Here is a 27,089-nt window from a genome sequence, read left to right as displayed (position 1 = left end):
CACACCACATACACACACACACATACACCAGGTACACACACACCACAAATATTAGACAGTGCATTTGCAGGTTGCAGGAGCCATAGTTATTGGTGATGGATAGAGGCGATAGCTGCCACTGCCTGCCGACACAGCATCATGTGAATAATTAAAGCTGAGCCACTGGTGGACCAATTACATGCAGCCGTGAGGGATTGGGGAAGGGACAGGGCGTGACATGCTCAGCTAGGTGGGGGAGGGGTTTGAGTGTCGCACCGCTCCATATTCCGCCTGAATAAAATTATAAATGGCCATTTAGATTTTACAATGACGGCCTACCCCGGCCAAACCCTAACCCGGACGATGCTGGGCCAATTGTGTGCCGCCCTATGGGACTCCCAATCACGGCCGGTTGTGATACAGCCTGGAAACGAACCAGGGTATGTAGTGACGCCTCTAGCGCTGAGATGCAGTGCCTTAGACCGCTGCGCCACTCGGGAGTTCTCAAGTTAATGAGAACGCATTGCTTTGTGTAGTCCCATTTAGGCTGTTCTGGGGGTTATTTTGGTCAGGAGTTTACACAGAACAATAGATGTGTTATAAGTATGTGTTTCTGTTTCTTGAGTAGCTACTTGAATGCTGGCTTTTGTTCCAATTGATTCCACAATCCGTTATCATCAACTGTTTACTGAAAATCTAAATGAACAATCTAGGATACTCAACATTCATTGCCAGTGTGTTCTTTGACTATATTGTTAGATTGTGTTCGTTGCTATAGACAATATCTGTGTATGGAAAGTGCATTTATTCATAAAACAGCACAAGGTTTGGGTTTTTACTATTCTACTGTAAATGATATACCATAAGAAGATGAACTCACTTCATATTCACAAATGACATTGCAATAATGCCTTACCAAAAAGGCACAAAGCTCACATTTCACCATAAATCCTTTACTTGATCATTTATCTGACATTAATAATGACAGTTTAAATCTTTAAGGGCCTCTCTCTCTCCATTTTGCAACAGACAAACTGCATGTAGACACCTTGGCGTACCTGGAGCCCTTCATGAGAGAGAAGTCCTCATGCGTGACTTAAAGTCTCTTAAAGTTATCTCGTCTCGGTAGCGCGTTTCTCTCCCCTCTCTCCAAAGTGTCTCTTTGAGCTAAACTAATGTGTCAAGTTGCTGTGAATCAGTGTCACCGACATGAATACCCAACACTAGACGTTGGGAGAGAAAACGCTACACTGTCTTAGCGGGGATCAGAGGACCCGGGTTTCTATTCCAAAAGGATTCTGAGGAGGTTGCCACCAATGCAGCGTCAGAACGACACAAGCAAAAATAGATAGGCTCAAAAGGCAAAACAGAACTCTGACATGACTGGAGAGGAGAGGAGGCAGAGAGGCTTGCTGGCTCACGCACTCACCAGAAATGACAGCCATTGCCTTTTAAATAAATCTGCTTTTCTGTGATCTGACAAAATACAAAAATAATTGCGCTTTCAGCAGAATTTATAATGACTACTTAGGAAACATTTGATGGTTGTGTGTGTGTGTGTGTGTGTGTGTGTGTGTGTGTGTTTACAGCATCTCTTATCTCTTGATAAGAGCTATATTCCCTATATAGTGCACTGCTTTTGACCAGGACCCATAGGGCTCATAGGGTGCCATTTGGGATGCATGCATTGTTTTCTGTCTCTGTATATTCTGGCTATATTCTTTGACTTTTATCAAAGCATCGGTCTGTGCTAGAGAATGTTGGTGTGTGAAGTATTAGCAAAAACTCGGCCAAGGCTTTTGAGCTTTTCACTGCAAGTCAAATAACACTACCAACACTTTATACAGTTGAAACGCTGGGAAAAATTCCATTAGGGCCATCCTGTGTGAAAATGTTCATGAAATGAATGTAAGAAAAATTAATCTCTTTTCAGGACTTAATGTCTTTTTGAACACTCACTATCGTAGTCCGGGATATGAGGTGACAAGTTAAAATTAAATATTGAGTTGCATTGTCGGGTTTCCTCCCAGTGTTCGAGTATGGCCTGTGCTGTCCGAAGCTAAGTGCGCATTCCTCTTCACACATCAATCTGCCTTAAAATGTTATTGAATTACGGCTAATTCGCTGCCTCTTCCATTTTGCCTCTTTGTCATCCAAATGACAACAGAGTAGGAAACTGTAATTTCCGATGGCCAAAAATGGAGGTCTATCTAGCAGCGGCGGAGATTAAACTATTAATAATTTAGCCGGAATGTCATGAATCAACTTCATTTTTGTCATTCGACTTCCCAGTATCACCTTCATCCCATATCTGCTCCCATGCTGTCTCATATCTGGACCCGTAGCTTTCGATCAACCAACTAGCGTACAGTAACTGCCATGGAGAAGTCAAGCAAGCACACGGTGTTGCATAGTTAATATGGTAATGTCAGAGTGAGGGTGGTTCATTGGTTAACATGATGAGGCTGGATAGTTCATCTAAGTCTCTATGGCACTTTTCACACTGCCGAGCTGAGCCAAGTTGTACTGAGCTGGCCTGGTAAGACATCCACTTTAATGTGAAAAGAAAATATATCTGAGCCAGCAAAGTATGGTTTGGGTCGGCACAATAGTGTGAAAATTGTATTAGTGTGTGTATGGTTGAGGTCCATTCCATTTAAAGTCAGTCAAATCAGGGGTTGAGTTGGGGATCGAATTCAATTAAGGGGATGGAATTCAATTAAGAAGTTCAGAATTGCCTATTATTTTCTGTGCAAACGTTTCGAAGCATCAATTGTATTTCTGTGGTACTATTCTATTCCTGATATGGAATTAACCTCTAACCTAATGAACATACCAGCTGCACACAGGATCATATTAGAGAAGTATGGTGAAGTTGACGCTGATCCTGAGGTAGTTGAGCTTTTTCTCCACTAATGGTTAAGGTTAGGATTGGGTACAAATCTAAAATATATTTTAGTCATTTAGCAGACACTTATCCAGAGCAACTTACAGGAGCAATTAGGGTTAAGTGCCTTTCTCAAGGGCACATCGACAGATTTTTCACCTAGTCGGCGCTGGGATTCGAACCAGTAAACTTTCGGTTACTGGCCCAACGCTCTTAACTGCTAGGCTACTTAGGGGAAACTTCACCCCGGAGCCACATTAAATTTTTGTAACTCTGTCCTTTGATGACTCTGTTGTGACCATCACAGCCTATAAGAAGTTATGACACTGAAACCCCCCATATCCTCCCTCCAAACCCTCATGTAACGGTCATAACTCACCTACTCCCTTGCGGCACTGTGTTTGAAGTGCTCATTTCTCGGTGTCACTCCAGCCTCCATGTTGATGTATGTCCTGTGCGTCTCTCTCTCTCTCCATCTCCCTCTCCCTCTTTTCTCTCCTCTCGTCCTTTCTCTCTCTCTCTTCCTCTCTCTCTTATGTCTTGTTCCGCTCCTCCAGGTGCTGGCTTCGACTGGACACCTACTTCATTTGGAGCTTCATAGGACCGGCAACCTTGATAATTATGGTAAGCGTCCCTACTTCCCCACTAGCATACTATCTCATTAACCTTACTTAGCACCTCAGGGCACCGCTTAAATGGTCAAGAGAGAGCTTAACATGCGAAACCGACTAACTGATTCAGACGGTGGCTCAATTAGCTGAATGTTACTTCCCCAGCACAGTGTAGTATGAGTTAGCTTTCAAATTTGTGTAATTTTTTGGGGGCAATACCATCTTGAGATATCTTTACCGCTGGTCCACAATGACATTTTAGCTGATTCATGTTTGAGGCATAAGAAATTATAACAGCAAGAATTCTGATGCTCCATATGGTATTTCTACCTATATGTGTTGTTTTGTTTGACATTATTTCAGTCCTGATAAGTGCAGTTTGGAGAACTGCAAACAGTTGTAAATATATCAGTCCCAAATTTAGTTTGCTTCCTCTGGTTAACTGCATGTTTAGTGAATTCATTTAGGACAGACTCCAGCCATTGCATTGATCAGGGCCCAACTAGTTCAAGTTCAACTTTATTGTCAAGTACAACATGGCACTATACTTCTATATGTGGTAGTTATACTGTAATACAATTTTCATATCATTTTGTGCTCTACTTGGCAAAGTGGGAAACCACATTTTGTTTCGACACTACATACTCAACTTAACTGTAACGATGTCTCCCCCGATTTTTTAAAATGAATGAAAGCATCAACAACACACATACTCCATTTCAGCTGTGCTCTCTTCTTTCTTTCATCCACCTCCTCTCTTTCATCCATCTCTCCCAGCTCAACGTAATATTCCTAGGCATCGCGCTGTACAAGATGTTCCACCACACCGCCATCCTCAAACCCGACTCGGGTTGCCTCGACAACATCAAGTAAGTCACTCGTCCTTTCAGGCATTGAGACCTTCCAGACATGACACTAGTACGTGGAAATTAGTACATTGGTATGGCAGACCAGGTTCCGATGGCTCAGTGTGTTAGAGCAGGGTTTCCCAAACTCTGTCCTGGGGCCCCCCCTTGGTGCACGTTTAGTTTTCCCCCCTAGCACTACACAGCTGATTCAAATCATCAAAGATTGATGTTGAGTTGGTTATTTGAATCAGCTGTGTAGTAGACCTAGGGCAAAAACGAAAATGTGCACCCAGGGGGGGACCGAGTCTGGGAAACCCTGTGTTAGAGCATGGTGCTGGTAACAACAGGGGTTGATTCAACGTTCCGTTTTGAAACTAAAACAATAGTTTCTATTGGACATATTGAGATAGGTCCCTCCCTGCTTCGTTCCGTTTGCTTCCGTTTAGGAACCATTTTGCAACAGAATCAGTGGGATGAATACACCCCTTGGGTTGTGGGTTCGATCCCCGCATGGGCCACATATACTGAACATATGTTAACTGTAAGTCACTTTTGCATAAAATCTGCCAAAACAACCAAATGATAATGAACAATTGATGTTATGTACGTCATAATAAACCTAGACTTTGAGATGGAAGCTATGTTGTTATATAACGTGTCGCTGCTTAGAATAACTTCTTCCGTTTTATTTGTGAACCTCTCAAACAAATCTGAAGGGTGAGAATGGCCAATGCGGAGATGCAGGAAGTGCAGCCCTCCAGGTTCATAACTCATTATCACCAAAGGTTGTGTCATGGAGGAGAGGCAAGGGTTAAAATGGGACAGGTATTCCAGCAGGCGTATTTCATTATCTGAAGTGCACACTGGTCGGCGAGGGAAAAGGCCACGAGACAATCTGGTGGAATTAACCTGGCCCGTCGGCATCCGCTAACACACGGATGAATATTCATAAATGTGTGTGTGTGTGTGTGCGTCTGGGTGTGTGCTCATGTGCGTGCCCGTGCGTGCGCACCCTGCCACTCAGGATATGGAACTATGAATGACATTATAAAGCCCACAGTTTACTGGCATTGCAGTTTATGAGTGACAATGAATTAATTAGTATAAATGTGTTTAATATGCTCACTGTGCTTTGTGAAAACAAATTAACCACCTATTGTGATATCACCACAATAACAATCGGGCTCAATGGTGAGATTGGATAGAATGTTGAAGGTTTGGTCGTTCATTTAAATTTGAATCATTTTTGTATTTCATGTCTAGCTATGATTGTGGTACATTAGATATACAAAAGTATGTGGACACCCCTTCAAATTGCTGTTATTGTGAAGTGGAAACGTCTAGGAGCAACAACGGCTCAGCCGTGAAGTGGTAGGCCACACAGAATGAGTTCTGGTGGCTGTATGGAAGCAAGTCCCCTCAGCAATGTTCCAACATCTAGTGGAAAGCCTTCCCAGAACAGTGGAGGCTGTTATAGCAGCAAATGGGGGACCAACTCCATATTAATGCCCATGATTTTGGAATGAGATGTTCGACAAGCAGGTGTCCACATACGTTTGGTCATGTAGTGTATCTGTTCGTTAAGTGATGAAATAGTCATTCGGAAGAAGGTGGAGTTGGTGGTGTCTTGGAACACTACATTAGTTCACAATGACACCGTGAGGCCATTGCGCCTCTAAGAGCTGAAAGGAATAAGCCAAGAAGCCAAGACGTTGACACAACATTTTTGTGGTTCACTTAGGGATGTTAGTCCAACCAGGTGTCAGGGTAGACTTATTTTGTGGCCGGGCTAAAGTAGTTTTTCTGCCTCTGTCTACCATTCCTACTTCCTACTGATGGATAAAGATCTTCTGTTTTCTCCCTGTCCGCCAGTTTGAAGACACTCTAGTAGCATCAGTGTGTTTTATGGCTGTAATGCTAGGCATGATCTCTAGCCACCTTTCACTGCTTCTGTCAGAGTGGAGTGAGACCCTGCTGGCCTAGTTCTGTCAGCGAGTATACACACACACTATACACACAGTCACACTCTTTCTCACATACAGTATACACGCTTTCGCTCTTTCTTACTCTCGTACGCACACACACACATACACACACACACATTGCCAGCAGTGCTGAGGCTAGTTTTCCAGAGGATGTCTGCTCTGTGAATCTCATTCTGAATAGAGAGCAGAACACCCTACTAGACAGAACAGTCTGTATCAGTATCAGCAGCACTCTATTGGATAGCATTGAAAGCAGTCTGAGACTGTTGGCGCGGCAGAGATCAAAGCCCAGAGCAGCGCAGTCTGTGACTCAATAACAACCGATTTAAAATGAGGTTTGTAAATCATGTGTGATTATATGTAATAATGGGCTGTGCATACTGCGGACTCTGTGGATTCTGATTAGAGCTAGGATGACCATGAGTTTAGCTTGTTTTTGTTTTATTGTGAGTAGGGCTGTGGCGGTCATGACATTCTGTCTGCCGGTTGTTGTCATGCAAAAGACTGCCGGTCTCATGGTAATTTACTATTAATGAACATAAACACGTTAGCATCTACAGGCTACATATATAAGTCGCTGATGCGTGCCTTTGGAACATCTTTATTTAAAAAAGTCTAATAAATCAATTTAATATACACCATCGCAATAAATCCATTATTTATTTTAGTCAGGTCTAAAGAAACATTATGATATGAAGAACATGTATTTCAGAAGAACAGAATAAGTTGGCATACTGTATGTTAGTTACTGTATCTGGCTATGCTTCATGCTGTAGGCTAGTTCATTTAGCTGAAAAGATATGCTTATAAGCCCTGTGCCATTATTTTATTTTATCCGATTTTATAGTAAGAAGAATATAATTTATATTTTTCCCATTACAGAGCGAGTGCGCATATGAAGTGGCTATGTTGAGCGTAAAGTGATCATTTGAAACAGGTCCTATATGCTAGATTTAGAATTATTTGGCAACTTTAGTATGTGGTAGTAGAGTAGAGGCCTGAGGGCACACACTTAATATGTTGTGAAATCTGTTATAAATGTATTGTAATGTTTTTAAAATGTATAACTGCCTTCATTTTGCTGGACCCCAGGAAGAGTAGTATGGATCCATAATAAATACAAATACAAATTATACAAACCTTAGAATGTCTTAGCATCAAAACATACAGTGCATTCGGAAAGTATTAAAATCCCTTGACTTTTTCCACATTTTGTTACGTTACAGCATTATTGTAAAATGGATTAAATAGTTTGTTTTCCCTCATCAATCTACACACAATACCCCATAATGACAAAGCATAAACAGATTTTTAGAAAAAAAATCACATAAAAAAAAGACAACTGTCAAGGGGTCTGAATACCTTCCGAATGCACTGTGTATGGGCTGCATGGTGTGACTATAGGCTATTGATGATTTGAGAAAGTAGCAAAAAAGGCTTGCGCTCTGTTCCTTGCCTCAGATTGCACAGCTGTTCTCTCATCAAGTGATCATATTTTCCCCATCAATTTAATCTTGTCTAATATGTAAAATTGGTTTAGTTTTAAAATAGCCCATTATCAAATCTGTTCAGGAACATCGATAGTAACATGTTTTCTGCGTGCTCGAGAAAGGAATAAAGGAGAGAGAGGAGGAGATGGAAACGCGCAGTGGTGAGATATTCTGTAGCTAAAGGTAATGTGTCACCCAATTAATTATGAAAATATAAAAAATGCCCTTTTACTAGGCTATTCAAAATCAAATACAAATTCACTAATTGTAGGCTAACTGTAAGCAGCCCTGCACAATCAATGAAACAACAGCATCACCTAGGGCTATACATTCTCTCCCAGACACATAGATATACATTTTGGAGCGTAGTATAAGGTAACTAGTCCATCCAGTATGCATAATAATACAGTCCATACTCAACGGTAATTACTAGAATTTGTTTAATTTTGGAGTATAGGCTAGACCAATTATGTACCAAAGACATCTTAAATCAGTTTTGTTTTATGTTTTTTTGCCATGCCTAATATGCGGTAGGCTGTATTGTATTGTATAACGGCACAATCATAATTTTTATCCAGAATTTCTTTTCAGGCTTGGGCTCATAAGCCTACACATATGCAGAAGCTCTAATATGTGGATGTTTTGAATTAGTCATCACCTTAGAAAGGGCTGTCCATTTAATTGCGTTAGGACTTGAAACGACATCCACAACAACCATGTTTTACACTGTTTCAACCTGCTGTTGAACTTCTTTCTTCAAAATGATCATCACAGCGAGGTGAGTTTTAAAAGAACGATAGTGCTACGGTTTTGATCGCAATTTCATTGATGTCAGAGTGTTTAGATTGACAATAGAGCCCTGAGTACCAGAACATTAGGACCTGTTGGTCATTAGCAAGTTGGGTACTACCAAAGCATGTCCAGAATGCATTAAAGGAGATTACTGTGACTGAACGGTCACATGGAATTTTACTGTGGTCATGATTTATGACTGCCGGTGTGGTGGTAACACGGTCACCACAACAGCCCTAATTGTGTGTGTCATCCATGTTCTGCCATCCATGTTAGTGCTAACACTGTTGACAACAACTTTTGATACTGCGACCTGACTTTGAACAGGTTATTGAGTTGATAGTCACCAACTGAGTGGCTTTAAAGTTAACTATGGAGAAATGTAAGCACACATTTTTTTTAAATGTTTAATAGTTTTATAATTGGAAGATTTGATCAGTTATTAGTAACACAGTGTTTACATCTCAAAGTGTAGTAAGTACAGTTTTTGAACTCCCCCTTATCAATTGAGATGTAATCTAAGAATACTGTGAAGATATTGTTTCTTTGAGATGCATTGCCTTGTTTGTCTGTGGAGAGAATATATTTGTCTGTGGAGAGTTCTCTCTATCATATGATTTATCACACTAGCCTCCCTTGGCCAATCAGGAACCTCACCTCTGGACTCTTTCTCTCAGACCACAACATAAAGGTCATGACCCCTTCTCTCCCAGCTCTGACGTCTGATAGGCCTACCTCCAGATATATGTACAGTATCTCAATCCACATGGCTATGTCCCAAATGGCACCTATGGCAATGAAAACAAATATGGTACACAAATATGGTACAAAACAAATAGGCCTACTGCTATTTTTAGAGCCACACTGTTGGTTACTTTGAATGGACTGTATCAGTTTCAAATCTTCAAGTTCTAAATAATTTAGGCTACTGCTAACAATTTAGCCTGCTACTAATAATCAAATTGTTTGATGATGAAAATAATGGTTTGTATTTTAGTCCGATACAGTGAGAGTTTTGATGTTGAAGAAAACATTCTACTGGATTGTAAGATTGAGGGAGATATTTTAGGTTAGGTCCGGACTCCTGCTAGGTCATAATTAAGTAGGATGTTTCTTTTATCTTTCTCTTATCTTTGGTGTTCTTCATCGTTTGATGACACACTTTATGTTCAGATGTCATCACATTGCTTTTTTTTTTTAAATGAATGTTCCATGATTTTTTTTTCTCTCTCTCTCTCTGCACATTGACTTATTTTCACTCAGTTTATCTTCTTTTGATTAACACTGCATGCTATGCTTTGTCTTATTGAGTTTTTGTTTTTAACCTCTTATCTTTTGTCTTTGTATATTTTCTTCCTCATGGTAGCTATCGTTATTATGATGGAATTATTATTGTGGAATGGCACTGGTAAGATGCAACATGTTTCTACAGAGGACTACACTATTAGGGCTCTCTCTGTATTGTGTTTGGTCCCCATTGCCTTTCCCAATAGACAAAGTACTCTTTCCCGTGGCAATTCCTCATCCGATTTGTGATGTAAGTGCTGCATTGGCGTAACCTGTTGTATTTGACCCCATAAGAATGTGTACTCTGTAAGATTTACCTTTGTTGTTCCTTTGGCACAAATTGGATGTTGTTTTCCTCTCTTACTCAAACTTTTACTAAACTTTGTCGAACCCTGTATCTGGGAAATTGCTGAGCGTTAATGACTGCAGTCCACAAGGTGCTGAGAAATGTGTACTCAAAATTGTTAATGACACAACTCTTTAATGACAGTTAAAAAGCACTGTGAGTAGACGTGTACTGTATATGCCTCATGGTGAATAAAGTATCTACTTATTGAGAAATCCCCCTACAATAGACCCTGAAGGAATATGCAAATGAAGATGGTATGATTGATTTGAAAATCCTGCGTAAAAATACTCAAAATGTATATCTGAAGTATACAATTGTTTGTCATTAACATTTCTTTGTACACAAACCTTTAGTTAAACAATTAGCATCCTGCTGAGTAGATAACAGCATTTCCTATTTCCTTTCAGCTAGCCAATGAGACTTTATGCTGATGTGAAAGGCGACTCAATAGACCAATTGCAATGAGCTATAACGCGATGATCTCGAGCCATTTGAAATGCGTATCACCTCTCAGAATTCGCTCATTTGTCTCTTTTCAAAAAGAGAATTGGTGCCAATTGAATGCGGTTGTTTTGGATTGGAACAATTTGCTCCTCAATTTATTTTCATTTTAGATATTTCTACCCGACTATTAACACAATGAGCACTTTCCCCTCGTTTTTCCGGTGAAAGCGCACAAGTGCTGTTTTTGCGGTGGTGGAACCATTCAGCGTGATGCTCGAGTGGCATCATTGCGAGGGTATTCACCGGCTCTGCAGGAGCTACTTCAGGTTTGGGAAATGGGCCCAGGTCTGTAGGACTGAAAGTGGTAGGGGGTTAATTAGGAGAGTTTCTCAATTTAGTAAAAAAAATTACAAAAATAATCTAATGCAGGAATATGCACTGAACAAAAATATAAATGCAGCATGTAAAGTTTTGGTCACATGTTTCATGAGCTGAAATAAAAGATCCCAGAAATGTTCCATATGCACAAAAAGCTTATTTCTCTCAAATTTGGTGCACAAATTTGTTTACATCCCTGTTAGTGAGCCTTTCTCCTTTGCCAAGATAATCCATCCACCTGACAGGTGTGGCATATCAAGGAACTGATTGAACAGCATGATCATTACACAGGTGCAGCTTGTGCTGGGGACAATAAAAGGCCACTCTAAAATGTGCAGTTTTGTCACACAACACAATGCCACAGATGTCTCAAGTTTTAAGGGAGCGTGCAATTGGCATGGTCACTGCAAGAATGGCCACCAGAGCTGTTACCAGATAATTAAATGTTAATTTCTCTACCATAAGACGCCTCCAACTTCGTTTTAGAAAATTTGGCAGTACAACCAACCTGGCCTCACAACGCAGACCATGTGTATGGTGTCGTGTGGGTGAGCGGTTTGCTGATGTCAACGTTGTGAACAGAGTGCCCATGGTGGTTATGGTATGGGCAGGCATTTTATCGATATCGATTTGAATGCACAAAAATACCGCAATGAGATCCTGAGGCCCATTGAGAGGCCCATTTTTTAAAAGATATCTGTGACCAACAGATGCATATCTGTATTCCCAGTCATGTGAAATCCATAGATTAGGGCCTAATGAATTTATTTCAAGTGACTGATTTCTTCATATGACCTGTAACTCAGTAAAGTCTTTGAAATTGTTGCATGTTGCATTGATATTTTTGTTCAGTATATTATGCACTTTTGACAGGCATTTTGAAATGACACATGTATACCTGTCCAAATTCTTCATAAACAGTACATACAGTATTTTGAACATTGAGTGAGTGAGTGAGAGCAGGAGGAAATTATGGTTGTTGAGGATATCTGCTACCTTGAACCAGATTTTTCCAAGATAGCCCTCACGGGAAAATGACTATCATCCTCAATTCTTAGTGAAAAGCAACGGCGACCAGATACAAATCAAGGAATAACCTCTTCATATCCTGACCTCCCTGATACGTCTATTATGTAATCTCTATCTACAGTTCCAGGTCAATATTTCCCTCTTAACATTTTTTCAACTTCGTTGTGTCTACCTGACCATCGAGAGGGCAATCAGCTTGATGAAGTGCCTCTCCCAACAGGTCATTAAGATAGACCTGGGAAAATTATGTTTAATGGTCGGCCCCAATAATTTCATAAATCATTTATTCTTGCCATCGCACCTGGCCCATTGTTTTTTGTGTTGTTTTTTTTTACAGCCGATTGAGGCAAAACACTAGGCCCTCCCGTTTTTATTGAGGAGTGGAGACGCTTGTGAATAAGATAATTACGTTTAGCACCTGTAACTCACTCGCAAAATTCGAGTGAGTGAGATTAAGAGGATTCTGGCTTCAAGAGTATTGGATGTAATTATTTGATGAGCCATTTATTTTAATTGACTAATATTTCCTGTTTGTCTTTATGTTTATGTATCTGTGGAAGTCCCCCTCTCCTATAACTATATATAAGCATTGTGTCATTCAAAATCATATTATTATTATTGAATATTTGCTATGGAGTTTTGTTTGGTTATTGATTTTATTGTTTTTCATTTCTTTGTATTCTTCCTGTCAGCTATGAGGATTACGAACCTGAGATCAAGTAAGAGTAAAATGGACAGGTCATCTGTTCATGACACACCATCTTCATTAACCATGAATTTCCTCATAACAAAGTAATGAGTAATGTTCATACCAGCACATGCCTTTAGTAAATGTTTAGTGAAGCTCTCTGTCAAGTCATAGGGAAGGAATACAGACACTCACCCACACCTCACATTTGTTCAATATTAGCTAGGATAGGTACGCTTCTGTTGAAGTAATCTCAGAACGCTGAAACAAATCTCCCAGTTTGTCACAGGAGAAGTAGTCATGCACTGTGCAATTTAAGCTTTGAAAAAGTCATTATGTTTTCATAAATTCATTGATTTGAAATGCACAGGTATTTTGGATTATACTAGCATAGTTATTCAGAGCTTCATTATCTGTCAAGGCTTTTGGGACAACCCTCGGTCACCACATTCAAAATACTGTGTTCAGGTGTTCATATTTATTTGGCTTCCAGTGATTATGCCTTACCTGCTAGCCCAGAGGTCAAACAGACTGTATCGCCTATTATCTATGTATTAATTATACACCAAGTACTATTTTAATATTGGAGAGTTACCTTGACTTTTCATTTGAGTTTTCCACTGCTCCTGATGTAGTAATAGTCACTCTCCCATTTTCTAGTTTTAAAGAGTACACTATCTGATGGTCTGTCACGTAATGGATGAATAATGTATGCAACACTTGAAAGAAGGAGAGCGAGAGAAAAATGATAGGTGTCCCAAAGGAGCAGACGATCACAAATGGCGAACACATGATTAAATTCAATTTCACTCCTCTGTCGATTTTCTCTCCTCCCTCCTCCCCTTCATCTAGATTTGTACTTTTGTCTGTCTGGTGGACATTTTTTTTAACCTGTGTTTCTCTTTTTGGTTCATCAGTATGTTCACAGACCAAGATAGCAAAACGTTTATTTTTAAATGCCATTCTTTGTGTTGTGCTTCAGTGAACAGGTAGTCACGATGGTTCTTCTGAGTTGTGCACTACTGACAGAATGCTAAGTGGGAAGTCTGAGAACAGTCACCACTTCAGAGGATTGGTTGACTTAGAAGTTTCCTCAGTATCTCCTGTCTCTGGTCTTGAAACCAAACTAAGACCTTATTGATTTGCCCCAGCAAATCAATTACTGTATTTGTGCATTTCCACCTGTAACTTCCTGGGACAATTACATATTTACTTAGTTACAGATTTTACTGTCAATTAATATTTTTAACCAGCTATATGTATGCACAGATATCTGTCAGACAGAATGCGGGCCCTAGTCCACAATCATCACTGGCGATTAGTTGGTGATGAGCAAAATTCACGTACATTTCTTTAGGAAATTACAGACTACAAAAATCGAAGGCACGTATCTTTTCACAAGTAATCAAGTTCAGTCGTTACTCCTCTAGCAGTTCTGAGAACGTCCAGAATGTTGCCGTTGTCTTGATGTTGTCTCGTTGTGCTTCCAGATCGTGGGTGATTGGGGCCATTGCTCTGCTCTGTCTGCTGGGCCTGACCTGGGCCTTCGGCCTGATGTACGTCAACGAGAGCACGGTCATCATGGCCTACCTCTTCACCATCTTTAACTCCCTGCAGGGCATGTTCATCTTCATCTTCCACTGTGTCCTCCAGAAGAAGGTGCATGTTTTACTCTAACCTTGTGGTTCAGGGACCGTATTCATAAAGCGTCTCAGAGGAGGAGTGATGATCTAGGATCAGGTCCCGCCCTGTCCATGTAATCTTATTCTTTGTGATCTAAAGGCAAAACTGATCCTAATTCAGCACTCCTACTCTGAGAAGCTTTATATATACAGTAAGGGAAAAAAGTATTTGATCCCCTGCTGATTTTGTACATTTGCCCACTGACAAAGAAATGATCAGTCTATAATTTTAATGGTAGGTTTATTTGAACAGTGAGAGACAGAATAACAACAACAAAATCCAGAAAACACATGTAAAAAAAAATATAAATTAATTTGCATTTTAATGAGGGAAATAAGTATTTGACCCCCTCTCAATCAGAAAGATTTCTGGCTCCAAGGTGTCTTTTATACAGGTAACGAGCTGAGATTAGGAGCACAATCTTAAAGGGAGTGCTCCTAATCTCAGTTTGTTACCTGTATAAAAGACACCAGTCCACAGAAGCAATCAATCATTCAGATTCCAAACTCTCCACCATGGCCAAGACCAAAGAGCTCTCCAAGGATGTCAGGGACAAGATTGTAGACCTACACAAGGCTGGAATGGGCTACAAGACCATCGCCAAGCAGCTTGGTGAGAAGGTGACAACAGTTGGTGCGATTATTTGCAAATGGAAGAAACACAAAAGAACTGTCAATCTCCCTCGGCCTGGGGCTCCATGCAAGATCTCACCTCGTGGAGTTGCAATGATCATGAGAACGGTGAGGAATCAGCCCAGAACTACACGGGAGGATCTTGTCAATGATCTCAAGGCAGCTGGGACCATAGTCACCAAGAAAACAATTGGTAACACACTACGTCGTGAAGGACTGAAATCCTGCAGCGCCCGCAAGGTCCCCCTGCTCAAGAAAGCACATATACAGGGCCGTCTGAAGTTTGCCAATGAACATCTGAATGATTCAGAGGAGAACTGGGTGAAAGTGTTGGGGTCAGATGAGACCAAAATCGAACTCTTTGGCATCAACTCAACTCGCCGTGTTTGGAGGAGGAGGAATGCTGCCTATGACCCCAAGAACACCATCCCCACCGTCAAACATGGAGGTGGAAACATTATGCTTTGGGGGTGTTTTTCTGCTAAGGGGACAGGACAACTTCACCGCATTAAAGGGACGATGGACGGGGCCATGTACTGTCAAATCTTGGGTGAGAACCTCCTTCACTCAGCCAGGGCATTGAAAATGGGTCGTGGATGGGTATTCCAGCATGACAATGACCCAAAACACACGGCCCAGGCAACAAAGGAGTGGCTCAAGAAGAAGCACATTAAGGTCCTGGAGTGGCCTAGCCAGTCTCCAGACCTTAATCCCATTGAAAATCTGTGGAGGGAGCTGAAGGTTCGAGTTGCCAAACGTCAGCCTCGAAACCTTAATGACTTGGAGAAGATCTGCAAAGAGGAGTGGAACAAAAGCCCTCCTGAGATGTGTGCAAACCTGGTGGCCAACTACAAGAAACGTCTGACCTCTGTGATTGCCGGCGGCAGGTAGCTTAGTGGGTAAGAGCGTTGTGCCAGTAACCGAAAGGTAGCTGGTTCTAATCCCCGAGCCGACTAGGTGAAAAATCTGTCGATGTGCCCTTAAGCAAGGCACTTAACCCTAATTGCTCCTGTAAGTCGCTCTGGATAAGAGCGTCTGCTAAATGACTAAAATGTAATGTAAATGTAATTGCCAACAAGGGTTTTGCCACCAAGTACTAAGTCATGTTTTGCTTATTTCCCTCATTAAAATGCAAATCAATTCATAACATTTTTGACATGTGTTCTTCTGGTTTTTGTTGTTGTTATTCTGTCTCTCACTGTTCAAATAAACCTACCATTAAAATTATAGACTGATCATGTCTTTGTCAGTGGGCAAACATACAAAATCAGCAGGGGATCAAATACTTTTTTCCCACACTGTACGCCCCTATCTGTATTAACTTGCTGTATAAGTTTAGTTAGCTCCTCTTACTAAAAAGAGTTGGTTAAAGCACTTTCACACCACTCTAACACATGAAATGTGAAGTGATTAGCTCACAATTTTACATTTCATGGCTTATTACTATGTAGCAAGCTAGAAAGTATTGTAGTTATTAACTACAGTATTCATTTGCTGAAAGTAGCACGGAAAAGTTGTTTGGTTATCTGCATCTGAATGGGAGTGTGTGTGTGTGTGTGTGTGTGTGTGTGGGTGCGTGGTTCACAGGTGCGTAAAGAGTATGGAAAGTGTCTGCGTACCCACTGCTGCAGTGGCAAGAGTGTGGAGAGTTCCATTGGCTCTGGGAAGAGCTCAGCCTCCCGCCCACCAGGGCGCTATTCCACAGGGTCACAGGTAGGTGGCGCCTCTCCTCTCACATCTTTCAAATTTCAATGTATTTGGTTGAGTACGAGCATATCTGATAATGATTTTTACTTGATTAATTGTAGCACGTTTATTGTATTTACTTTGTTAATGAATAGGTTGTTAAAAATACATTCATGAATTTTACAAATAGTCAACAGCACACCATCAGCCCCGGTCACGACGGAAGCTGATTTCAGCATCCATAATGAACCCTTTAATTATATATAGCAGCACATTGACACGACGGCTAACCACTACGCCTAGTTTTCGCCATGAACCGCATTTGAACGGAAGCGGTCGTAAACACGCTGTAATTTATCGGCAATTCGGAGGCTTTTAAATGAACGTGTAATTAGCAAAGTACATCATAAACCGGTGGGCTCTGGGTGGTTAGGGAGGTAGGGTTCTCTCTCTAAATGAAAGTTGGAAGTGAGACTTGGACAGAGAAAGACACCTTTGAAATATGGACACTGAACAACCCAACTCTCACACAGCCCTGGGTTGAAATATAATTAGGTTTTTCTTTGCTCAAAGACTTAAACTGTGCTTGATTGAGCTTGCATGGCGCAATGGAACCAATGGAATAGTCCCAAAAGTGCAAACTCTGCCCATGCTGTTACTGCAGGAAGGCTCGATCAAACGATTAAAGAATCTGAAAGAAAAATAACTACTATTTGAAGGCAGGTCTACTCCCACAAGCACTTGTACACTTGAATATGGCCTTGACTTTTACAGCAGTGTAGAGTTATGAGAGGTAGCAATAACAGCAGTGAGACTTAGAAATAACAGCAGTGAGCCGTAGCAATAACCGCAACGAGAGGTAGCAATAACCGCAACGAGACGTAGCAATAACAGCAACGAGAGGTAGCAATAACAACAACGACAGTTAGCAATAACAACAACGACAGTTAGCAATAACAACAACGAGAGTTAGCAATAACAACAACGAGAGGTAGCAATAACAACAACGAGAGGTAGCAATAACAACAACGAGAGGTAGCAATAACAACAACGAGAGGTAGCAATAACAACAATGAGAGGTAGCAATAACAGTAGCAATGACTCAATTGTGATAACACTATTGTGAGTTTGGGAGTCAAACCTTTACAAAGCCTTACAGTAAAGCACAGTAACAAAGAATACAGTAATATACTGTGTGCGTGTTCAGCAACAAGAATGAATGTATCATCACAGGGTTGAGGTGTGTTTTTATATTGCTAGTGAATGTCGCTGCACACGCCCAAGACATACTGTATATGTCCTAACTGGAGGCCACCTAGTCTTTAAGCACTGAGTACAATACCGTTACAAAACCCCACTGACGTGTTGGTTGTAATGTTCCCTTTCTGCAGAGCCGGATCCGTCGGATGTGGAACGACACAGTCAGGAAACAGTCAGAGTCGTCTTTCATAACCGGTGACATCAACAGCTCAGCGTCGTTGAACAGAGGTAATAATCAGTCAATTTGCACCACACATGTTTGAACGCCATGCAACCCACCAGCCCTCTGCTTTAGGTTTTTGATGTTGTGTGACGTGAAGGAAGAAGGGAAGAATTGCCTTTGTGAAAAAACGGAAGGATTTCGTTTTGGGTCCTGAAGAGCTTATGGGTGCTTTTGTTCAACCACAGCACAGACACCTGATTCGAATGATTGACGAATAATGACCGTGATTGTTTGATTCAGGTGTGTTAGTTCTGGGCTGGACCAAAATCATGCACAACCAGTAGCTCTCTAGGACCGGAGTTGGAGATTCTTGCCCTATGCTCATCCAGTGTCCTGATTTGAAATATACTATCCTTCAATTCAGCATAGTAGCCAATGGGTGGTTCTCACACTTGACTGTGGCATTTGTCACTTGATAAGAGATTGTCCATTTTGTGACTTGTGCACAGAACGAGTACACTGGAAAGAGTTGGATGAAGATCATTTAGTTTTTTAAGATGAGAGAGTCATTAGTCTCCCACTCACCTGCTCGTATAGAAGGGGTCCTGCTGTTAATAAAACATTATTAATCCCTTATTTTATTAAAATATCAACTCATCCTAAATGACCTTGACTTTTGTAAAATAATTAAACTTTTAAATATGATAATGCAGTTAAAGTGTATGCGCTAATTGATCAAATTAAGAAACAAAACGTTGAATTTTGCACCTGATGGAACCAAGAACCAAAGTAAATGCCAATATGAATTGCTCAAAGCAAAATATTCAATTGAGGCAGGACTATTTGTTAATGCTATGCCAGTCTTCATGACGTTGTCAACCAACAAAGTAATGATAATTGCTTTATTCTTTAAAAATAAGTTGAACCATCCACAAAGGCTTATCTCCCAATTTCGTTATATGATGAAAATTATCTCCCAAAACGATCATAGAAATACACCATAACGTATTGGTTGGCGGTCCAAATAAATACACGTGTCTAGTGCTTACTCTGTCAGAGGCATTATATCATCCTCCTAGACCCTATCTGCACTAGATGATGATGCCACCCCCCTGACATTTCTCAGGGACGACTCCTCTCCAGACATGGGGTCCCTTGATGGAGGGGTTGAGTCCCTGCCACTACCTCACTCTCTAAATCTGCTCGCTGCTCCCTCTCAACCGGACACTAATGCGTAGTTATGATGACGGATTGATGTTAGACGGCGAGAGGAAGTGTCGAGATCTCAATAATTAGGCACTCAGCAACGAACGCCATCCCAAGACGTTGGCTTTTAGCGGGGGGAGGGAGAGAGAGAAAGGGGTGGAGCTTGGTGGGGTGGGCAGGCCTAGAAGACACTGCCATAGATGTATCACTAAGACCAGGAAGAGGGGAGTGAATTAATTAACACGTTTTCAGCTCAAGGCATTGAAACGCGTCAGGTCTGATGTATAACGCATGGGGATAAACACTAAGTCTGGCGGAGGATAACGCATCATGTTCTGAAGCGTCAGAAACATCACAAACCTCCCCCTTGCTCTTCTCTGCAATGTTATTATGGAATTACATTATGTGTGGAAGAGCATACATCTCTCCCTGCTAGTCCTTCTTCAACTCAGTATTCAGTACCTTGCCTCACAGTCTCTGCATAACTGCAGCTGACTCCATACTTCTCTCCTCTCGAGAGGGAAGCGTGCAATCATCTTGATAGCCTCGACTTGTTTAATTTATCCCTGCATTCACGATTATTGCTACACAATCGGTACGGTTTGGAAATGGTCCAATTGATCAAACACATACCCGATAAGTGGGGGAACCAACAGAGGGTGGGGAGGAGCTGTTTATAATTTCAAAATAGGCTGGTATTTTTGGAAGGCTTCATAATTAGAGAACCAAAAGCAACCGCAACAAGAAATGAGCACATAGTGATTATATCAAACTGAAATTATAACCTAATGGGTACATACATCCATATTAATAGCCACATCAAACAATGTATGCAAATTAAGTCTAAAAGAGGAGTTTAGGTGAGTAAATCGTGATTTTGTGATTCTGCTCTGATGCATCAATGTGATTGTTGGAGTTGAAGATACTCCTGCAATGATATATTCATAGAATGATTTGCCTCTTAACACTCACTTAGTAAAGTTATTGAACTAGATAACTGATTGGACTTAAATATTTTTTTCTAAGCTCCAGGATTGTCCTTTGGGCAATGATAATGTCGGCCATTTTGTTAATGTTTATAACACTACACTGGCTTCGCTGTGTGGTCAGAGGAGTAGACAACCGAATAGGAAACTGATTTAGGTTCAAGTTCTAGTCAATAATAAATGTTCTAAGACAATAGCACAGCTACAGTATATCGCCTGTAGTCACACATAACAGCAGTTTTCATCTGTACCGTTCCCATTATGCCCTTGCTGGCCAAATTACACATATTGTAACTATTAACCCATTCCCAACATGTCATCATTAGCTCAGTGCGTTATGCACTTAGTACAGTATGCATAACAGAGCTGTACACAATCTTCAATGTTAGTTATCATAACTAGTCATACGTCTTCCAACTCCTGCCATTTCCTTGAGTCCTATACCTCTCCGTTCAGAATTGGTTCAGGCGTAGATTTGAGACACACTGACATTCCCTGGCACTGTATGTATAAGTCCAGAGTTATCGGTCGTTAGAGAACCAGTTTATCTCCTTCATTTCCCTCTCTCTCTCTCTCTCTCTCTCTCTCTCTCTCTCTCTTCCTGGCTCTGACAGATTCAGAGCACTGCGAGAGAACAGTGTCCCTCGTCGGCAGAACTAATTGGCATGCATTTCCGCCTCTGCTGAACTTTTGGGTTTTTTGGAAGATATTTACGCACTCATTGGTACACACTGCACACTTGAATAGGGCATGTCATAGTGCGCATGTTAGGATCGCAATAATATCTTATTATGTGCTCTGAATCTGAAGAGAGAAAACATACTCTTAGATGTTTCGGCAATTTGAACATAACATATAAACAGGAGCTTATTGCAGATATGTTCAACTGGATACCGTAACACACAATATTTCAATATTTCACAAAATGATGCAATTTCACAAAGTCAGTCCGTTTTTTCCTCACTAACTGCTGTGCGGCATTCAACCCACATTCAAACTACCTCCTCCTCATTCATAGACATGGTGTTATCTTCTAGTCTAGATACAGTTAGTCATATTTCTCAAAGTCAAAAGGTTTATTTAGAACTGATCTAGGAACAGATGAGTCACACAAAGGCATCAGTCACTGCCGCATAGTCTGGGGGTGACGATTAGACAAATAGAATTGGAGCCTCTATTCTCACAAACTTCTGCTTTTGTTCAAACGAAGTAAAGTAGAAAGATATGGTACAGGGCAAAGGGACTACAAAGGAACTACAATGAGCACTGTAATGACGCTTACCATCCATGAGGATGTTTTATTTGAGGGTATTTCTGCCAGGGAATTGTCTATGGGAAAGATGAATGCAAAGAATTGAAGGCTATATTTTACGGGACAAATTGCATGGGAGATCTAGACCATTTACACAACGTAAGACAGTAACCCGGAAATGTTAACTGCCAAAAGCTTTCATAACATCTTCAAATCAAATGGAGTTAAGCAGAAGAATCTGGTCAACTTTGGTATTAACATGTTCTATACTGTCAAGTGGTAATTTGACCATGTTATGTTCAGGTCCATTATTGAAGTGTTATGTTTTCGTTTGGATGTCTATGCTTCAAAACAATGTCTATGTTCGTACTGTTGCACACCGTCAGCTAGCATCTGTACCTTGTGGAATTGGGAGGGGAAAACAGCATTCAGCTCAAAAGCATTTGTAAAATGTCAAAAGGATTCCCCTTGAGATGGTCAATTTGGGACCCCCCCCCACCAATTCCACCTCTTGAATGTGAGCACACCATTTCTAACAATGCTAAATTGACGTTTATCCCATTGAATAAACAGAGTCATCATTGACCCACCTCACTGCTGCCGTCGTGATAAACAATGATCATGTCTGTTTCAAGCTTTGCTACTGTAGCCCAACTGTTTAACAACTTGCCCTAATGATCATGTGAATGTGTATTGCTGTCATTGCCTCGGCTGCATCTGCCTGACTGATACGTATGTTCTCTCTCTCTCTTTTTCTCTCCCTCTATTTCCCTCTTTCTCTCCCTCTATTTCCCTCTTTCTCTCCCTCTATTTCCCTCTTTCTCTTTCTCTCCCTCTGTCTCTATCTGGCTGCTCCAGGGGCTATGGCTAACCATCTCATAACTAATGCTCTCCTCCGTCCCCATGGCACTAACAATCCCTATAACACATTGCTCGGGGAATCGGCCGTCTATAACAACCCATCAGTGGGCATGTACAACACGCAAGGTGTGCTAGCCTTCTTTTCATTCCTTCATGAATGTCGCTAGACATTACTTTTTTGCTACAGAAATCTGCGTTTGTCTCCAAAAGACCTGCGTTTTCCCCAGCTGGAGGCTTTTGGCGGGACGGGGTGTATGGTGGCTTCCCTTTGGGGCATGCCATTCCGTCACTAATAATTTTGTCACACTCAACTCATTCATGTGCCTCACTTGCCTGGCATGCATAATTCAGTGTGGGGAAATGGTGCAATAAACCAAAACTATTGGTACGGGACATCAGCACGCCAATTGGGAGCTGAATACACCACCAGTCACATTATGTTTTGCTGCACTGTTGTCCATGAACCTTGCTGTGGTTGTCCATGAAGCTTGCTGTGGTTGTCCATGAAGCTTGCTGTGGTTGTCCATGAAGCTTGCTGTGGTTGCCCATGAAGCTTGCTGTGTGCACTGCTGTGCCTATTGTCTTATGTCTGTTATCTTGTAAGTGTTGCTGGTAGATTGTTAAATGAACATCTTTGTTCTGTTAGTGCTCCCAATCAATGTTTATAATATTTTAAAAAACACAGAAGCTGAGCTACTAATGAAGTAGGATAAACAACATCACTTTTCTGCCTCTGGGATCCTTTCCAATAAGACAACATGATGTTAGCAATTTTTAGGACACTAAATGTAAGCCGCCTAACCTTCCTAATTATGCAAATGGACAGTATTCTATTAGTACTTATGTGCCTCAAAATCTGTAAAGCAGTATGTTTGCACAACCAGCAAAAAACAACATCAATGCACTACAATACTGTTGTTTTGCAGCTCATTAAAAAGAAGGCACAAAACAGTAGATTTTTCTACCAAAGCTGTTCAATATGTTAAAAGTACACGTGTCAGGCAAATTGTCTGAAAATGTGACTGAACTATATTTAGTCAGATCAATACTGCTGAAATAGCTATTATCGTCTTTCAATTCTAAACTGTCAAATAGGAGTTTTATGGAGTAACTCCAGCAGAGCTAACTACTGTATCAATGATGAACCCGTCCAAATAGCACTCAGTAGTACTCACTAGATCGTTATGGCAATATCAATAAAGTGATACATGTGAACCAATCCACTATTTTAAATCGTACACATTCTACAAGTCTATCATGACTTTGGCATGTCAGTAGGATATAACTGTTCAAATATGGATGATTATAGTAGAATTGCTCAAATGTTACCAAAGGAAATGCATGTAGGTTGCTATAGGTGCAATTTTAACACGTGACCTGCAAAGTTAAAGGGGAAGTGTAGGATTTTACAACTTGTTGTCAGGTGGTTGCTCACCCGGAAAGTAGTCTATGGGCCAGGAGAAACTAAAATCCATGGTTTGGTTTTCTCTAAACAGCCACTACAAACGTCAGCTAACTTTAGCCACCGCTTACAAAAAATCAATGGGTGTGATAGGGGCATGTGTTTGTTGGCAATGGAGATTACTAGCATCAAATGTAATAACAAGATTAATACTGTACATCATATATGTAAACTCATTTTCCCCCCTTGAATATACTGTGATCATAGTTTTTAAGAAAGTGTTATCAAGTGCGCATGGTGACATCACACACGGGATGTCATTTCTGGACGCATCATCAACCCTGTGTGAACGTCTCTTCTACCTGTTACTGTTATGCTTACTTGTTGTTTTCTTTCTTTCCTTTTCCTCATGCTGTCCATAAGACCCCTACAGAGAGACAAGTATGGGAGTCAAACTAAACATTGCTTACCAAATGTAATTGACCTTAGCTTTACTTTCTTTTCACTCTATGCTGACAAAGGGGGAATGAGAAAACAGTCATCTTATTTGGAAGTAGAAATCCAATTTCATAAACACAGGTCTTCCTCTGACTAATAGAAATGTTAGTCAATCTAAATTTAAGTTTGAATACTATTGTTCATTGGACAATGTTCAATGAACTATTCCAAAAATTATAAACTACTTCTGGAGAATGTCGATCAAATATATTCACAAAGGAGATGCCTTGAAAGAACTTAATATCTTATGCAAATCGATCAGCCCCAAGGAGCATCCATTTGATAGAATAAGATCCAGAGGAGGCTGGTGGGAGGAGCCATAGGAGGACAGGATCATTGTAATGGCTGGAATGGAATTCATGGAGTCAAATATGGTTTCCATATGTTTGATGTGTTTAATACCATTCCATTTATTCCATTCCAGCCATTACAATGAGCCTTTCCTCCTATAGCTCCTCCCACCAGCCTCCTCTGATAAGATCTCATTGTCACGAATAGCTGACATCATTGTAATCCATAATGTAAGATTAAATTGGCCAAAGTAGCCGGCATGCTCCTGGTCCTAAGATATCGGATTAATCTCAAATCTTGGTCAATCAAGATCCAATGCCAATCTTGGAACTTGGTCACCACCAGCATATGTTACTGTTTTAAATTAATACAAGTTGAACTGCACTTTGGAGAAAACAAAGGTCAAACCTACATACAGTTTTTGCAACAACTAAAAAGGAGGGGAAAGGCTTAACTTTAGATGTTCCTCTTTCAAACGCATTTTAACTAGCCTGAAGACCTTGTATGAGGCTGAATGTTGACATTTTCCAAATTTGCATTGACGTATCCCTATAAGACACAGTGGACATTTTACTATTAAAAATCCACACTTTCTCTGCATGAGAGAACAGAAAGTCCTTTCCTAATGTATACCTGTAAAGTTGACCCCTTATTACCATATCCTCTATGGCCTATATTTATCATTGCAGAGTCAGTAAGTTTACCATGAACTTTCTTTCTATTTTAGTCTATGGCCAACTCCATTTAAAGATTAAGCTTTCTTAAAGGTAGACTCAGCAGTATGACATCATCATGGTAACAGACATAAAAAACAACACAATTCAAATATGCCAAGACTGCTACTATTGGCTCTTCCCTATTTGCCCCACCCTCAATCCCCATTGCCCACATTGTGGCAGATTTAAATGTTGTTTTTGTTGATGGCTGTAGGCAGGAAGTTGCCCCCAGTGTATTATTATGGCATATTGCTGAGTGTACCTTTAAATAGGGGATAATATGACTGGGGTCCAAATGTATAGACAGAGCTGTAGGTAGTGTATCTCGCTCTTAAAACAAAATGCATGGCTGTGGTTTGTTGTTGTTGAGTGTATGTGCCTAAAGCTTTACATGTTGTCGATTGTCACACGTATATAAATGTTTTCATGTTTGGACAAAGTTATTCCCAACTACATTACAACACAAGCCAAACAGAGAGGATCATGATAGAAATGTAGATTCCATTACAAGAACAATTTGAGTTTATAATTTTACTCAATTTGTGCTGCGTGTGTAAAGGTAAGTGTATCTTGTATTGACTGGCTATGTTAAAGCATTTAGACAATTTTGCAGTTAGTGAACATACCATATATACACAACACAAAATTGAAGTGAAAAATGTTGAACTAGTCCTAGATATCACAATCTGTGAGCCACCCTGAAGGTTGCACAACACATTAAAAGAAAGGAGATAGTTTTGGCAGGCCTAATGTGTGCATGAACACGTCCAAGCGGCTGACATTTAGCCATTCTAATGAGCGACCGCTACTTCCGTCCCTCTCATATTAGCTTTCCTCCTCTTTTCCTCTTTGTCCCACAGAGGGAATCCTGAACAATGCCCGGGATACAAGTGTCATGGATACTCTACCACTGAATGGTAACCATGGCAACAGCTACAGCATCGCCAGCGCCGAGTACATGAGCGACTGTGTCCAGATCATCGACCGGGGCTACAACCACAAGGAGACCACGCTGGAGAAGAAGATCCTGAAAGAGCTGACCTCCAATTACATCCCCTCCTATCTGAACAATCACGAGCAAAACCGCAACCTCATGAACAAGCTGGTGAACAATGTGAGCAACGGAGGCAAGGATGTTGGTCTGGGGGGTATGGGGATGGGTGTAGGGATGGGGATAAATGTGGCACTGGGCTTGGACGATCAATCTTCCTTCCCCCCGCACCTCCACGATGAGGGTCTGGGCCTGGAGTTGATTCGGGAGGAGTCCAACGCCCCCCTTCTGCCCCAGAGACCCCCTTTGCTGCCGCCCGTGGACAACCTCCACCACAACCACCTCCACAACCAGGGCCCGCCGCATCAGCCTCCGCTCCCCCACCACCACCACCCAGCCTTCTCCTCGGCCACCACCACCTCATCCTCGTCCCGCCGGCGGATCCCACAGGAAAACAGCGAGAGCTTCTTCCCCCTGCTCACCAACGAGAACACCCAGGACGTGGAGCCCATTTCGCCCAGCCCCCACCCCCACCACCTGCACCACCACATGGACTCCCTCTACACCAGCATGCCCGTGCTGGCAGGCCTACCGGATACCACAGCCATCGGCACCACCACTGCCCCCCTCGCTGATAAAGATGCCGGAGAGGGCCACCCGGCAGGGGGCAAGAGCCCAGAGGCCAGCCAGGACGA

General features: G+C 41.3%; 1 protein-coding gene across 1 annotated transcript in view; it reads left to right on the top strand.

Moving 5' to 3' along the window:
* The window catches only part of LOC311112601 (adhesion G protein-coupled receptor L3-like), a gene marked incomplete at its 5' end in the record, with an annotated part of 228,768 nt that extends 202,374 nt beyond the window's left edge, over positions 1–26,394 (top strand). Inside the window, 7 exons of the mRNA XM_084155747.1 lie at positions 3,424–3,490; positions 4,255–4,346; positions 14,258–14,426; positions 16,670–16,795; positions 18,160–18,256; positions 24,322–24,373; positions 26,264–26,394. Of these exons, the coding sequence (XP_084011873.1) occupies positions 3,424–3,490; positions 4,255–4,346; positions 14,258–14,426; positions 16,670–16,795; positions 18,160–18,256; positions 24,322–24,373; positions 26,264–26,324 (664 nt within the window). The 3' untranslated portion in view covers positions 26,325–26,394. The remainder of the gene's footprint in view (positions 1–3,423; positions 3,491–4,254; positions 4,347–14,257; positions 14,427–16,669; positions 16,796–18,159; positions 18,257–24,321; positions 24,374–26,263) is intronic.
* Positions 26,395–27,089: the final 695 nt, after the last annotated feature.

This window comes from Coregonus lavaretus, assembly GCF_964263955.1.
Source record: "Coregonus lavaretus genome assembly, chromosome: 39".
Classification (NCBI taxonomy): Eukaryota; Metazoa; Chordata; class Actinopteri; order Salmoniformes; family Salmonidae; genus Coregonus; species Coregonus lavaretus.
The sequence above is the reverse complement of the archived record's forward strand: the minus strand, read 5'-3'. Positions and strand labels throughout refer to the sequence as shown.